Source organism: Nicotiana tabacum, chromosome 19, assembly GCF_000715075.1.
Source record: "Nicotiana tabacum cultivar K326 chromosome 19, ASM71507v2, whole genome shotgun sequence".
NCBI classification, from domain to species: Eukaryota; Viridiplantae; Streptophyta; class Magnoliopsida; order Solanales; family Solanaceae; genus Nicotiana; species Nicotiana tabacum.
Genome location: NC_134098.1, coordinates 148,325,352 through 148,340,307, shown reverse-complemented (window position 1 = coordinate 148,340,307; position 14,956 = coordinate 148,325,352). Strand labels below are relative to the sequence as shown.

The 14,956-nt window shown below is 34.4% G+C and overlaps 2 protein-coding genes across 2 annotated transcripts; one reads left to right on the top strand and one right to left on the bottom strand.

The window, feature by feature from the left end:
* The first annotated feature begins 1,364 nt into the window (after nucleotides 1-1,364).
* LOC107812938 (uncharacterized) lies at nucleotides 1,365-5,782 on the top strand. The gene is made up of 5 exons (XM_016638128.2): nucleotides 1,365-2,215; nucleotides 2,372-2,923; nucleotides 3,724-3,981; nucleotides 4,067-4,158; nucleotides 4,744-5,782. The coding sequence occupies exons 1-5, from the start codon at nucleotides 2,117-2,119 to the stop codon at nucleotides 5,528-5,530; spliced, it is 1,788 nt and encodes a 595-aa protein (XP_016493614.1). The 5' UTR covers nucleotides 1,365-2,116; the 3' UTR covers nucleotides 5,531-5,782.
* Nucleotides 5,783-5,898: 116 nt separating this feature from the next.
* On the bottom strand, nucleotides 5,899-10,588 carry LOC107812939 (protein SOSEKI 1-like). The gene is made up of 7 exons (XM_075238872.1): nucleotides 10,490-10,588; nucleotides 9,784-9,926; nucleotides 9,559-9,628; nucleotides 8,640-8,743; nucleotides 7,470-8,091; nucleotides 6,906-7,010; nucleotides 5,899-6,223 (listed from the first exon to the last, which is right to left on the bottom strand). Exons 1-7 carry the CDS (start codon nucleotides 10,531-10,533, stop codon nucleotides 6,067-6,069), a joined length of 1,245 nt encoding a protein of 414 aa, XP_075094973.1. The 5' UTR covers nucleotides 10,534-10,588; the 3' UTR covers nucleotides 5,899-6,066.
* Between the last annotated feature and the right edge of the window lie 4,368 nt (nucleotides 10,589-14,956).

The window sequence follows — 14,956 nt, the reverse complement described above, 5'->3', positions numbered from 1 at the left end:
AGCTATATCTGTTCGGGAACAAGTGTTATCACCTAAAAAGCTCTAGTTGCCTGGGAAAGAATGTGTACTCCAAAGTCAATGGGAGGACTAAATTTGATCAACTTGCACATTTGGAAAAAGGGTGCTGTAGCAATGACCTATTGGGATCTTGCTCATAAGCAAGATAAATTACGGGTCTGATGGATTCACTCCTATTACGTCAAAGAGCAACAACTGACTGAGATGTTAGTGCCAAATCAAGCATGTTGGATAGTCAGACAAATCATTGATGCTAGGAGAATACTAGAGCAAGTTCAGTGTAATCCTACTCCTAAAAGAAGCTTAATAAGGAGCATATATCTTCAACCGCTGCACCAATATCCAAGAGTTCCATGGAAAAGTCTAGTCTTCCAGAATGCTGCTAGACCAAAGGCAAGATTCACTATGTGGCTCCAGCTGCATAGAAGACTGCTAACCTGTGATAGGCTTGTTAAATGAGGATTAGCTATGACATTGAGTTGTGTTTTCTGTCAAAGCGCTGATGAAACATGTGAGGATCTATTTGTTCAATGTGTGTTTACCAGGAATCTATGGAACAAGCTAATGCAATGGTTACAGAGAGGTCCAGTACTACCTATGCACTGGGAACAATTTGTGGAATGGGCAATAAAGAATTTCAAGGGAAGAACTCAAGCAGCTTAAGCATATAAGATGGTGTATGCCGAGTGTATCCATGCCATTTGGATGGAGAGAAACCAACGAATATTTGAGAAGTAGAGTACCAATTGGGACAACATTGCGAAGCAGATTGCTTATGTCTGCAATGTCCGAGCTACTCCAGGAACTAGAGCTATGCTACAACACTATGTTTTCTAAGAATATTTTAGAATGTAGTAAACTATGTTATTGATCGGTGGTGTTTTGTCTTTGTTTAGATAGCTAGCTGTGTTTAAGCTAAGCTATGGGTTTGTAACTTTCCTACTGGTGATTAATGAAAGATTTAGTTACCCAAAAAAATAGAGAACACAAGAATGGTAAAAGAAAAAAGAAATGGGAGATGTATGCAACTTTTAGTAACTACAAGGGCCAGTTTCTTTAAACTACAGCTTACGAACTGACCATCAAGAAGGAAAAAAAGGATTTCAATATAGTACAAAAATCTTTTGCTTTCAAAAACTTCCTGGTATCAATATAAAAAGATGTCAGGTTACCACAATTGAAGAGTCACTATCTTGACTAGGGTCTATGGTAATTTATTTTTGGGATAAATCGTATCATGAGTATCATTTATTGAAGTACCTCTTTGTCCTTTAGTTTGGTTTCATTTCTTATGATATTTTCTGGCCAATTTGTCTCACTATCTAACTCGACTAAAAATTAGAAACAATTTCAAATGAATAATCAGAGAAAAACGTAAGTGGGAAAAGTGTTTTTTCCTTGTAATGAAAAATAATTTTCACAAAAAATATTGTGGAAAATTTTGGCCTAGCTAATAAGCAGCGGTGACTACTTACAAATACGAGTTGTCGTCAAAAAATGAACAGCCATGCGCATTAAGGCCAAGTTAATATAGGTTTTGCTTTGCTAATTTCGGCGTAGTATGCCAGGTGGTGAATTGAACTGAAGAAATTCCTCAGTTTATAAAGTTTTTCTAAAATTATTCCCAAACATTTTTTTCAAAAACTTAGGACCAGAATAATCACATTTAATAATTTAGGGAATCCAAAACCGTGCAGTTGAAACAAACAATAGTTGGCAATGTCACGTATAGGGGCATTACTACCTTTTTAGTTGAATCTTGTCTTTTACTTCTGGGCTTCTGGTTGTACTCTCTGATATCTGCGCCCATTCCTGATTCCCGTCTCTCTTCTTATTTCTGCAACTCTCTGTCAGCTAAAGACCACATCCCCATTTGACACGTGTCCTTCAGCTCTACCTCCAATGTCACCGTTTTGAGATTCCCCCTCAAAACTCACTCTTCCCCATACTTCTCTCAAATCTTGCAGCTGCTATTCCATTTGTTCCCCCCCCCCCCCTTACTTTCTTCTTCTTTACACTGCCATGTTTGTTACTCTTTCTTTGTTCCTTGTGCTTCAGTTTCTGAACTCTGTTCCTCTTCTTCCTCATTGTAATACTAATGGCGTCTCTAACGCCTGGTATTTTGCTTAAACTCTTGCAACACCTCGATGATAAACAAACCAAAGTTGCTGGTGAACACCGCGCTGCTCTTCTTCAGGCAAGTCACATGCCCCCTTATTTTAAGCTCCTTCCAAAAAATAAATTTTTTTTCATTCATGTTTAATCCACCGCTAGGCCTGCCATTAGTGCATTTATACATATCTAACACGTTGTTAAGGACAATTTTTTATTTTTTATTTAATGGGGTTTTCAGGTAATTAGTATAGTTCCATCACTAGATGATGATCCATGGAAAAGCAGGGGATTTTATCTAAGGGTATCAGATTCTCAGCATTCAGCTTACGTTTCTGTATCAGAAGAAGATGTTGAGTTGATACTGAGTGACAAGATCCAACTCGGTCAGTTCATTCACGTGAACCGGCTTGACTCCGGTTCCCCTGTTCCGGTTCTCCGTGGCGTGAAGCCGGTTCCCAAGAGGCGTCCATGTGTTGGAGATCCTAAAGATTTGATCTCCAGTGATTTTTTGACTGCCAGGAACCGACCCGACCCGAAAAGGGGGAAGAAGAATGCTGAAGTGAAAAGGGTCGAGGCTAAAACCAAGGTGAACAGAGTGGTTGTGAGTGAAGATAGGGATATAAAAGCAAGAAGGCAATCCATTGGAAATGGGAAGGTGGAGGGGTTAGAGATGAGGAGATTGAGTTTGGATTCAGTGAGAAAAGGATGGGACAGGAGCCCTGGTGAGAAAAATGGTGGTGGAGCTACACCTAGGTCCAAATCCAAAAGCGGGTTCTCGGGTTCGGATTCTGTAAGTTACCCCACTTGTAGGTTTTTGATGGACTTTTGGCAGAATGTGACTTCATTTATTTTAGGCTTGAGAAAGTAGTAAAGTTTTACTTTTTAGGTGTTAGTTTTGCGCTTTAATGTTGTTATCAACTGTATTATTATTACTGTTTATCTATACCATTACTGCTATGTTTGGTAGGAGGGTCCTTTTTTTTCTTCCTCTTTTTAGGTCAATACACTTATTAATCTATTAAACCTAGGGAAGAAATGGTCAGACAATAATGCACTAGGTTATTTTCACTGTCCTTGTCTGTTTCTTGGTTAGCAAAAAAATTACGATGATATTAAAGAGTAAGGGGAAAAAGATTAAAAAAAAAGATCTTTTTCCTAAAATTCCCCTTTCCTTCAAGAGAAAAAATTCCCCGATATAATAAAAAAAGTAAGAAGGGTTCCAAACCATATAGAGGTTCTTTCGGTTCGATAATGGATGAACGGATGGATTGGTTACTGGATCAATCTGTTCATGCTAAATCCTGATATTGTAACACAATGTTGTAGCTCATGTTACCTTGGCTGTTTCGTCACCTTGGAAATGCTAAGAACTGTATCCTGTAGTTACATGGCTTGCTCCTGTATGGCTTCTCATAGTATCTTATAGAGCACGGATAGTGAATCATCAAGAATCATGTTACTGGTGCTGTTTTTATCTGAAGAACCTGAAATTTTAGTTAGCCATTTTATATTGACCAAGTCCTTTTAAGAAAAATATCATGCCTATGTCGTGTTGATTGTGTTTGAATTGGATGAGTCGATATTTTGCAGCTTCCTTATGTGAAGAAGCCTTCTTTTGACAAAGTTTCAACACCAAGGCATTCAACTGCAAGCATTTCACCACTTACAAACAAGAATATTATTGTCTCACCAAGATCAATTACCAAGCCCACAAGAAAAGATCTAGAGCTTTTACAAGATGAGACTCTTCCATACAATCTGACTAAGGTGGCACTCAGTTTTAAGAATTGGTCTGACTCAAGGATTTCATGGAGTTCACTTCCATCAACGGGTCGTGATCTTGGCAAGGTACATAAGGAATATGAAGTTATAGTTTTTTAGTCTATGTTAGTACTATGCTTGTTTATCAAATTGCGAATTATAATCTCTTCAGGAAGTTACAAGTTATAGGAATGTCGCGTGTCTGTCTGCTATGCATGCACTGGAAGAAGCTGCTGCTGCTGAAGGTGTAATCCAGTGCATGAGGTAAATGGTTCATCTTTTCTTTTTGATATCTCTACTTACTTCACGTATTTTATATGGATACTTGACTAGAGACTACTGGAACGTAAGCTCTACTTTTGAGCATATATGAAATACATAATTTATTGATGTGTATTCATACATAAATTCCACGTAATGTCTTGTTTGCTTAGCTCTACTATACGGCTATATAGCCCAATCTTGATTAGATATTTCCATTTTCATTCACTACATTTCGCTCCACCGAGTGTTCATACTACAATGCTATCTTGCAACAGGTACATAGTTTATATATGGGATCCATGCTAGACTATGTGTTAGGATCAATGTATACCTTTCTTTAATAGTTGCCCATTGGCTCGTGTTATGCACATGAATAATTACCCAAAAGTAATCATCAGATTGAATTTTTAAGGGCAACATTCTTCAGGCATTGTTGCCAAGGATTGGTTATTATATAAATACTGCCTTGAACTGATATTGTGATATAAAATCTCCACTGGTGATAACTTCTTTTTTGTCTGAATTATGTTCAGTCCTTAAGACATAAAAGGTAAGACACTTTCCTTACCAGCTACCTCTTTACAGTATGTTTGCAGAACTATGTGAATCATCTAAGAAAGTACCTGCTGGACAGCTGGTGGAGCAATATTTGAACCTTCATGAAAACATGCAGAAAGCGGCGGCTGTTGTTAAATCATTGGTGATGAGAAGAACTCCTGAAGCAAAAGGCAGTGACAAGTTCTTTCTGCAGAATCCCTTTCCAGAAATTTGCCATAATTTTACAAATAAGAATGCTGCCTCTTGGATTCAAGCTGCAATTGATTCCGAGCTTTCCAATTTCTGTTTGTTCATAAAGGAAGGCAAGAAGGGGAATTTAGATAATGAAAAGTCTCATTATGTTATATTAGAGAACAATCGTAAGAATAGTGAAGCAGAGAACCAGTCACCTAAAAACAAGCAAAGCCCTAAAACCAATGGGCCATCTGGTCCTGATTCTAGTGGAAGAAGATCGGTATCTCAATTGAAGCAGCATTTACCAGCTACAAGAAGAACGAACATTGAAAGAGAACAATGGTTCAAAGGGAGTGGGCTGAAGGAGGCTGCAATTTTAGCAGAAAAGTTGCTTGCTTCGTCTCGTGCTTGGTTCTTGAACTTTTTAGAAGATTCTTTGAACAAGGGATTTGGGCTGAATACCGTGGAAGGGAATTCTGAAATTGCAGGTCTTCTTGGTCAGCTGAAAAGGGTCAATCATTGGTTGGATGACATGGTTCAGTTAGGAAGCCGAGTAGATGAGAGGGTGGAAGGATTAAGAAAGAAGTTATATAGATTTTTGCTTGATCATGTTGACTCCTCCATTCTTGGAGGTAAGTAATCGGCATTGGTCTTAACTCTTGACTACTAACAGCCTGGAAATCTGGTTGTTCTTTACTGATGCCATTAGATTTAGATATTTTCTGGTAACATGAATATGGTCTGGTCATTAACACCATTCCTAGTTGATTGTCTCATCTTTCTGACTGCTGCAGAAAGATGGGACACACACACACACACACACACACACACCATATTTGCCATGAATTTTCATTTGGGAAGTTTGAGCCTCTTTATAGTTTTTGTTTAACCATCTGGTATCCCGTATTCATTGGCCCGACTAAATTGGTTTGCATATGGTAGTTTGAGCTTCTGCTGTGTCTATAGTTGAGATTAAGGTGGAAAACCAGTCTTAAAACTAACTGAATGCAAGTAAAGGAGAATATACTTCTATATTCTTGAATTGCATAGGCTTTTTGCATGGACCTTCTTACTCAAATTTACATGGAAGGCTTGTCAAAGTTTTAACAAAAAAACATACTCTAATTCCAAAAGAAGTTGGAAAAAAATAATTAAGAAAAAAAAGAAAGCTGGCATTTAATGAGTCAAAAAGGTTCCAGAAACAGAATCCACTTTTGAAGTCTTCTCAGTAGCAGAAGTAACAGAATTAGCACCCTTTGCCGGAGCTTTCATCCCTTTGCAGGATTTCATGTGGGTATGAAGTTTCTCTGGCTTGAATGGCTTCCCACATTGCCTGCAACCAATGTAATAAAATTAATACTGCTCACATATTCTCCTTTTTTGTCTTTTATTTTCCTACACAAAGAAGAAAAAGATAAAATCACATTCAAAGGATTATATTTTGGCCAAGTGGACTGAAAAGGTCAAAAGTAAAACTAAAAAAAGATGAATCTTTGACCTACAGATTCCCATTTTGGTTGATTTGGCACAGAAGAAAGATCTAGTAAAACATTTTAGGGTCTTAATCACAAAGTTACCACTTACAAGTTTACGATTTTTCTTTGCACGAACTAAACACGCAACTCAGAAAAAGCTAAGGGATTTTCTCTACTATTTAAGATTTGGTCGGCAAAGTTACTCTATATTTGTATAAGTGGGACATAACAAATATTACGAGGAATAGTAAGTGTGCTAAGCTATCGCATACACAAAAAAACCCTACGTAAACACTTAAACTCAAAGTAGAATGTGTTATGGAACTTTATGTATTTGTGCAAGAACTTTGCCTTTGTAGATTCACGATAAGGAACAGAAAAGACAAGAGGTAAAAGAAAAACTACACAAAAAATGTCGTACTCTTCAATTCCCTACGTACGTCTAATTTCAAAGGCACTCAAACTTCAAAATTTTGACTATGATTTTCGATAAATGTAATAAGGAATATTTTGATATGTAGTTGTTGCCAAGGAACTTACGCGCAGTTGGGTCCATTGACTGGCTTGTAATTAGCAGAAACTGATCTACGACTACCAAATTCATTTTTGTTCTTTGACGAACTGTATGCCCCATCACAACTTTTCCTGCAATCAAATTTTAACCCACAATTAATTAATGTTAAAGTACTACATCATTTTTACGAAACATTGATTTTAATAAAAAGTACACCCATATGTAATACTAGTACGAGTAATTATTATGCTCTCAACCGAAAAATAAAATCTATTCATTTAAATACAGAAACTGCCAACCAACTACATCAATGTTCGGAAAGAAAAAATATAATGTATGTCAAGAAATATGACATCAATGTCAAGGATAATATCATTATTGTTCACGTACTATTCCCTTTTAAAGAGAGTGAATATATCGATAATATTTCTCTTCTCGCGATTTCAACAGTGTATTATACATTTCGATATTCTGATTATTAAGTGACGAGAAAACATTCTTAATTGCACTTAATTAAACCAATCATTAATTTACCATAAGAAATTAAAAAGGAATTTGATAAATAAGTGAATGTAAATGCGAAAAGTTACCTTCCATTAGTATGTTGATGCTGTTGATTCCAAGCAGTGCCAAAAATCCTTTGAGATCCTCCAACTTTCTCAGCTCTACAAATCTCTGACGAAAAACTCACTGCTTTTTCACCAGAACTACTAAAAGAAGACCTATTTTTTCTAATTGGAACAATTCCAGAATCATTAGTATCCACAGCTCCACAAGTGATCAAATTCCTGAAAATACTTGAAGCTCCATTTGAATAGCTTCTACTCTTGTTAAAACTTGGATTTTTCGTTGGTTTTTCTGAACTCTGAGCACTAATCTTTTCTCCATTTTCTTTAACGTGATCCTCAGTTTTCATCTTGGTTTTCTTTGAGCCAAAAGAAGAAGAAGAGGAAAAAGAATTGTTCTCAAAATTGTTAACTTTTTCTTGTATAGTTTTGTTTTCTGAATCTTTTTCTTCTTCTTCTTGGAGTTCTGGTGAATCTGTGGTGAGTGTGGAAGGTTCAGAAGCAATATTTTGAGATTCTTCTTCAATTTCTGAAGGGGTTTTCTTTGATGAATCCATGAATGGATCTTGAATATGATCTTCTTGTTTGGTTTGTTCCTTTTGCATGGTTGCTAGTACTCCTTTTTCACCACATTTAACATCTGCACAATTTTAAAACATTTATACAGAGAAGTTCACTTAATTGACAACTATTCACTAAATCAATGGATTTGCATTTTTGGAAGTGATTGTAATAAGTAAAACACGTAAACTACTGATTTTGAATGTCCTTCCCAACACTAAAATGAACTAAATTTATGCTAAGCAATTCATTTAATGAGAAGAGATAGTACAGGAGTTACTGTACTATGTGCTTAATTACATGTATCATGCTCCCATTACAAATTTTAATTCGCTTAGGACTTATACATTCTGCATATTTGTACCCTTTGAAAACATTAGAAAATGACTAATTATTCCATATAATTAAAAGTGGGAAAAAGAAAAATGGTTGGTTATTTAGCAATCAGAATGGTGAAGTTTGTTCATGTAGGTTTGGGTTTGAAATAATTTAGATAAATGTATATTTTTAGCCGCTCCTAAAAATAATAGCCGACAAAATATGTATTTTTTGTATATATGTGTATGATATACAAAACAAATACATATTTATACACTTTTTGGCTAGCGAATGCAAATAATTTTGTATTTTCCCTTGAATTTATCATAATCTCTTTAAGGACATATTCATTGTCGGAGATAGGAGTAATGAGATCTTCATCCAACAAGTCTTGCCATACATATCCTGTCTTGTATTTCCTGCATCACATTTTTGACTTCCTCATTTTTTCTATTTTTAGGAAATATCATAACTTCCCAATCATATATATCTCTCCAGCACAAACGCACAATATTTTGCGAGATTGATCTAGAGATGCTGATTTTGATTCTCAATCGCATAAGAATCATAACATTAAATTTTAATTACTGGTAAATGAGATTTGTGCTTCAATTTTGATTTTTCTAGACAAGATACAAATATACAACTATACCACACAATAATACACTCAAGACTAGCTGAGTTTTTTAACAAGGTACTAAAAAAATTAAAAAGAAATGTTGCCAAATGGGAATTGAACTAACAATCTCACAAAGATTTTGAAACCCCTTGAGCGATGAGCTATAATTTTACGTTGTGGCAAGAGGGTTCAAAATATAATATGTAAAAGCACAAAACGAATTTTACGTACAATGTAATCTTTCGACCCCTACAATTAAGCACCCATGTACCTTCGGTTCTATTATGGTCATTTAAGATTTTTGAACACCTATTTATAAAAGTATTTATCTAAACTACTAGTATCATTTATCTTACTCTTAAATGGCTCACTCAATTAACACACTACTAAGTGGCGCAGTAAGAATGAACTTGAAAAAGAAATAATTAATGGTTGTAATTTTCTAAGAATGAATTCCGAGTAAAACACCTTAAAATTAATGACTTTTAAGTATGAAACAAAATGAAAAAGAAAAACCAATTTTCATTTTGACAGAAGAACACTAAGTTTAATTTTAAGCTAACAGCTCAACGAGCAATCAATTTCATGAGATTATATTATAAAACTTGCACTAACCTCTTGTATGACCAAGCAAAAGATTCAGGCATGTCTTTTCCTCGCAATTCTCCCAACCATCTCTTAACATCTATAATTATCCAATCATTGAAGAAATTAAACCCCATTAATCAAAGCTTATATATGTCAAATCATTTTAATTAGTATTCGAGGAGTAAAATTTTCATCTCGAGTGAAAAACAAAAAGGGAAAAATAATTTATATATAATTAATTATAGAACAAACCTCGGAGACGAATGCCATTTCTAGAAAAATGATGAACTCTGATAAGATGAGGATGTTCAATACGACCTTTTCTACTGAGAAAATATATGATGTGAAGTCTTCTAACTTCTGCACCTCCTTGAGTTTGTGCTTCCATTAATCTTCTGTTAATTTTACGTACAACCAAAGTTAAACAAAACAAAAGTTCTTCTTTCTAGGCATGCTATTATAATATTAAGAAATTCAAGAAAGTAATAAATAATTAAAGTATCAAGAATATGAGACAAATCGCTGTCTCTATGCCGGCCTGCTCTAACAAAAGAAAGAATAACAAAAAAGCGAATAACGAATTTTATCGTGCTTAACCAAGAACTTTAACTAATAATAAATTAAACATGTTGCAGTGCAGGCGTCGTAGTTCAATTTATTTAAAGTATTGTAACAGGGAAAGTCATTGAAATGATGAAAATTCTTACACACTAATCAAAATGATCATTGGATTTGGAGATTACCTTAATGTTTTGTTTCTTTTGATTCGAAGAAAGAAAGAGAAAGAGTGGTGTGTTTTTGATGCTATGATCAAGAAAAATAAAGAAGTAGATCTAGAGCTTCTAAACCATATACAAGTAGAGAAATTAGGTATTCCAAGAAAGTTTTTATCTGATTTCCCGCGATATGCTCAACTTATACGAAGGAAATACATATATAAACACATACATACACGTACTTGAGGGTGTGTTGAGGGGTGGGGGTGTTGCAGCTTTTGACCATCTTTTTGTTCTACCTAGAGAAACTTTCTTTTATCCATAATTTTGCAATGATATATATCATGACTACTAGTGTATTTTTGGTTAACAAACTTTTTTTGGTTTAATATTTAATAATTCCATATTATCCACGCCAAAAAGAACTTTCTTTTTTAAGATTTCCTATGCCTAAGATAGGATATGTGTATAAATTATTTTCTTTACTATTTAAAACTTTTTGTGGAAATCTTATATAGGACAATATCTAAATGAGAAGAGTTAAAACAGAAGTAAGAACATGGTCAAAATAATATTTATTTATTTTCTATTATATGACACTATTTCATTTTAGCTAAGACCTTTCCTTATATAGCCTTTCTGTAAGAAATTCCTTGTATAACTTTCTATCGTTTCGGGATTTTGTAATTAATAATAATGGCAGAAAAAGATATGTACTAGCTTCGTGTTATCAATGGAAAATCCTAAGGAATTTGGGGTTTCCTATGGTTTTATTTTCAGCCTCGTATTTTAGGACTATGGGGATTTAATATTTTCTTTTTGCTTTTGTGTGGTTTGAAAATTAAAATGAAGATTCTGGCTATTTAATTAAAATGACCAACTAATTCTCTTCAACTACACCTATCTTTTTTAGTAGAAACCAAGAAAAGAAATAATAGAAAAAGAACGTACATAGAGAAACTAGAAATCATAATTAATGAATCATAAAGCCATTACCAGCCATTTGTAAGGTTTCTACACAAGTATGAGAAAAGTTAAAAAACGGTTTCCTTTTAAAATAGAGAAAAAAAAGAAAGAAATCTAAATAAGCTAAACGATTTAGACTAAAAACACTCTCGCTTGTTACGTAAAATAGCAAGAGTTGGGTAACCTAATTGACTTTTTTCTTAATGATGTGTAACAACATTTCCTTATATTTCTAGCTACATATTTCTTTTTTACATTATCTTCTAACTCATCAAATAATAGAATGAATTATTCGTGGCCATTGTTTTTCTATAGGTTGCTAATGGTTTGTTAAATTTGTTATAATCTTAAATCAAGAAGAAATAATTAATGAGAGAGAAGCTCAGTAAGCAATCAATCAAAACAGAAATTTTCTCTAATAAGAAAATTGAGTGTTGACTTTTTCATAATGTGGTTATCCACAAAAGCCAAGTCTTCTTCCATTAACTTCCTAAATGCAAACCATCCAATTTTATTTCTATTTAAAGATAGAGTTTTTCATTTTTATGCAAGAACTAACATTGGAGAGAAGGCTTTTTTGCGACTTCTTTTTCGTGTACGTATTTCCCATTTCCTCCGAATAAATAGGGAAATAGTTATATACTTATTTTACGCTTTCAAGGTTTGACTTTCAAGGTTTGACAACAAACCAAAAATAAAGAGTAAAGAGCTAATCTTTAATATGGCATATTGGAAATTCATAATACGTAAATTTCCTTATAAAGCCGGAGAACTCATATCCCAAAATTAGTTTTTGTATCTGTGGCAATGGTCTTAAAATTACAAACGGCATTTCATATACTACAAGCCAAAAACAAGGATATACTTCATTCCCTTCCAAAAAATCGGTCAAAAGCAAAATGGCAAACCATAAACTTCCGAAGCCCCGAGGGGAAGTTTATGGGTTTTGATTTTCTATCAAACTCACGGCTCGTCATACTGGTTCGCAATTAAATATATATATATATATATATAATAAATTTTATACAAAAATAACTAGGTTAGTCTGAACTCGTACTTTATATTCTAGTTTCGCCCCTCTCCCCCACCCCTAAACCCTCGGAAATTCAAAAGAGAAAGGAGAAAGAAAAAGGTTAACCTGAAGAAGAAAGGTTGATACAACGCATAATGAAAATAATTAATAACTTAAAATCTGGAAAAATAAAAGCCATGAGTATAACAGCTTCTTACATTTCTCTTTTCATTGTACGTGGTTCCAGAAATCAAGAGCTTCTGAGCATGAATTGAACTTGATGATATATGTTCATTTTTTATACGCACCAATTAGTAGCTGTTGGGATGTAAATTATCATACCTTATATAAAATAAAAACTAAATTATAATTAAAGTGTCATTGTTTTCGGTAATCATGGGGACTCACTTGATGTTGAAACTTAATTTAAAGCTTAATTAGCAAAAGAAAATACATTAATTATAACGAAAACTAGAAGTCTGCGTGCCGTTACAGCTGAGAAATAGGGGTTGTTCATTGGACCTTCTACTGTCGCTAGTAAAACGACGTCGTATATAGAGATTATCTAGGTTTAGAATATAGGGATGATGATGACAGTGATCAAGCCACGTCATCTACCTTCATCATATCTTTTTTAATTGGATTTTTATGTTAAGGTTTGGTTTGGTAGTTAAGATTCACATTAATAATTACTCCTATGATAACAACTTATTAACAAATTGATGGGATTAGGCTAGCAAGGGTCTCTATGGAGGGAAGGTAAGCATTTCATATACTGTTACTTATTGCCATTATTTTTTTTTTCATTTTTATGAGATATAGTTTTGTTTTGAAAATGGGTATTTTATGCTTTTGGTAGGGTTGGGTTCTATGATAAATTCCAGTCTCAATTTTTACATGCTTTTTTCTTGATGGTTGGAGCTCGTATTTTCGAAAAAACTTAAATGGCAGTCCGGTACACGTAACATTCTACATTCACACAAGGTCCGAAAAAGGCGCGCACCCAAAGGGTGTGATGTATACATCTTGCCCTGATGTAAACATTAGTGACTGATTCCACAACTCAAACTTCTGTAAACATACTTTATTAGTAAAAAAAATTATATATTGAATGATGACCTCCTTTTTTGTTCCCCCTTTCTTTCTACTTATTTTCTCTTCGGGAGATGAAGGGTTTATGAGCTAGGACTTAAAAGCGCAATTGTGCACGAAAAGGAAGTGGATGGCCAAAAAAGTGAAGGATAATCAATGTCGAGTTAATTTTTTGATAATGTAGTATAACCAAAAAAAAGAGCTATTTCAACTCAATTAAACGTAAAATGGACCAAAAAGTAATAGCCTAATGCCGGTTTATTTTAGAATTATATCATAATTCATAATAGGGGAATAAGATATGAGAGTCGTCATTGATAGTGAACAGGTATCTGTTTAACTTTGTATTTCAATAATGACACTCCCACCCTCGACGAAACAGAATGTAGGTCTCGTGTAACTTAAATAAATTCGAATAAAAATTTATCGTAATGCGTATATAACTTCAAAGTTGTCATTAAAAATGACTTACAACCGATATGCGTTTTTATTTTTCTGGAGTGGTTTCCCTATACCAAATACAATTTTAATAATAGAGGCCTTGGTTTTCTCATGTCCAATCTTTAATTTCATCAACAATAATTCTTTTAAACAAAAAAACACTAATCTTGGACTAGGTAGAGATTATTCCGACTGAGCGGAGGAGTAAAATAGAGAACGAAAGAACACCAATGGCAAAAGTACTCTGTTGAGTTCTTATTGCCATAGTCAAATTACCATAGGGGAGGAAATGAGGTTAGTGAAAAGCTTTGATTTGTAGCGGAATTTAAAGAAGATTATGCTAGGGCTTGAGAGAAAAGAGAGCATTGAGAGAATCAGATATTTTCTTATTCAACTATCAAAAGCCACAAGGAAGGTTCCAGATATCACCTTTATACAATGGGCAAAATTGGAAAAATAAAGCTACACAAAACTATGGGCTAAACCCGGTCCTAATCTCAAAGTCACTGTGGGCTAGGTCCAATACACATAAATAATCCAAAATAAAACTAATCTGCTACACTGCCTAACTCCTATACCCCCCTTAAACTGGAGGGTGGGCACATATCCAACTTGCCAACCAAAGAATGATGAGTTCCACCTGTTAAGCGCTTAGTGAAAATGTCAGCTAACTGGGAATCAGTAGGAACATGACTTAAAGAAATTAAACTATCAACCAATTTGGTTCGTATAAAATGATAATCAACTTCTATATGCTCTGTCCTCTCGTGAAAAATAGGATTTTTTGCTACATGAATAACAGTCTGATTATCGCAGAAAACTGGAAGAGGAGTAGACACATGTAAACCCAAATCAGACAATAAACGAACCAACCAGGATAACTCAGCAACCACCTTGCTCAAAGCCCGATATTCTGCTTCAGCAGAAGATAAGGAAATCACGTGCTGTTTTTTTGGAATTTCTAACTAATAAGACTGCCATCCAAAATCACACAAAACTACTAATCGATCGACGTGAATCAGGGCAGGCAGCCCAATCACTTTCACAATAGCCAACCAAAGAGAAATCAACAGAATTATTTAGAAAATTCCCAACTTCAGAAGTGCCCTTTAAGTACCTTAGAACATGCAAGGATGCAGTCATGTGAGGGACCCTAGGGGACTGAAAAAATTGGCTAAGGTGTTGAACAACAAAGCAA

Excerpts from the sequence above, each read along its gene's own strand:
- LOC107812938 (XM_016638128.2), top strand. The coding sequence starts at position 2,117 with ATGGCGTCTCTAACGCCTGGTATTTTGCTTAAACTCTTGCAACACCTC. Across the intron at positions 2,924-3,723 it reads GGTTCTCGGGTTCGGATTCT|CTTCCTTATGTGAAGAAGCC; the intron begins GTAAGTTACCCC and ends GATATTTTGCAG. Across the intron at positions 4,159-4,743 it reads GGTGTAATCCAGTGCATGAG|TATGTTTGCAGAACTATGTG; the intron begins GTAAATGGTTCA and ends ACCTCTTTACAG.
- LOC107812939 (XM_075238872.1), bottom strand. The coding sequence starts at position 10,533 with ATGGTCAAAAGCTGCAACACCCCCACCCCTCAACACACCCTCAA. Across the intron at positions 9,629-9,783 it reads AAATGGCATTCGTCTCCGAG|ATGTTAAGAGATGGTTGGGA; the intron begins GTTTGTTCTATA and ends GGATAATTATAG. Across the intron at positions 7,011-7,469 it reads CATCAACATACTAATGGAAG|GAAAAGTTGTGATGGGGCAT; the intron begins GTAACTTTTCGC and ends ATTTGATTGCAG.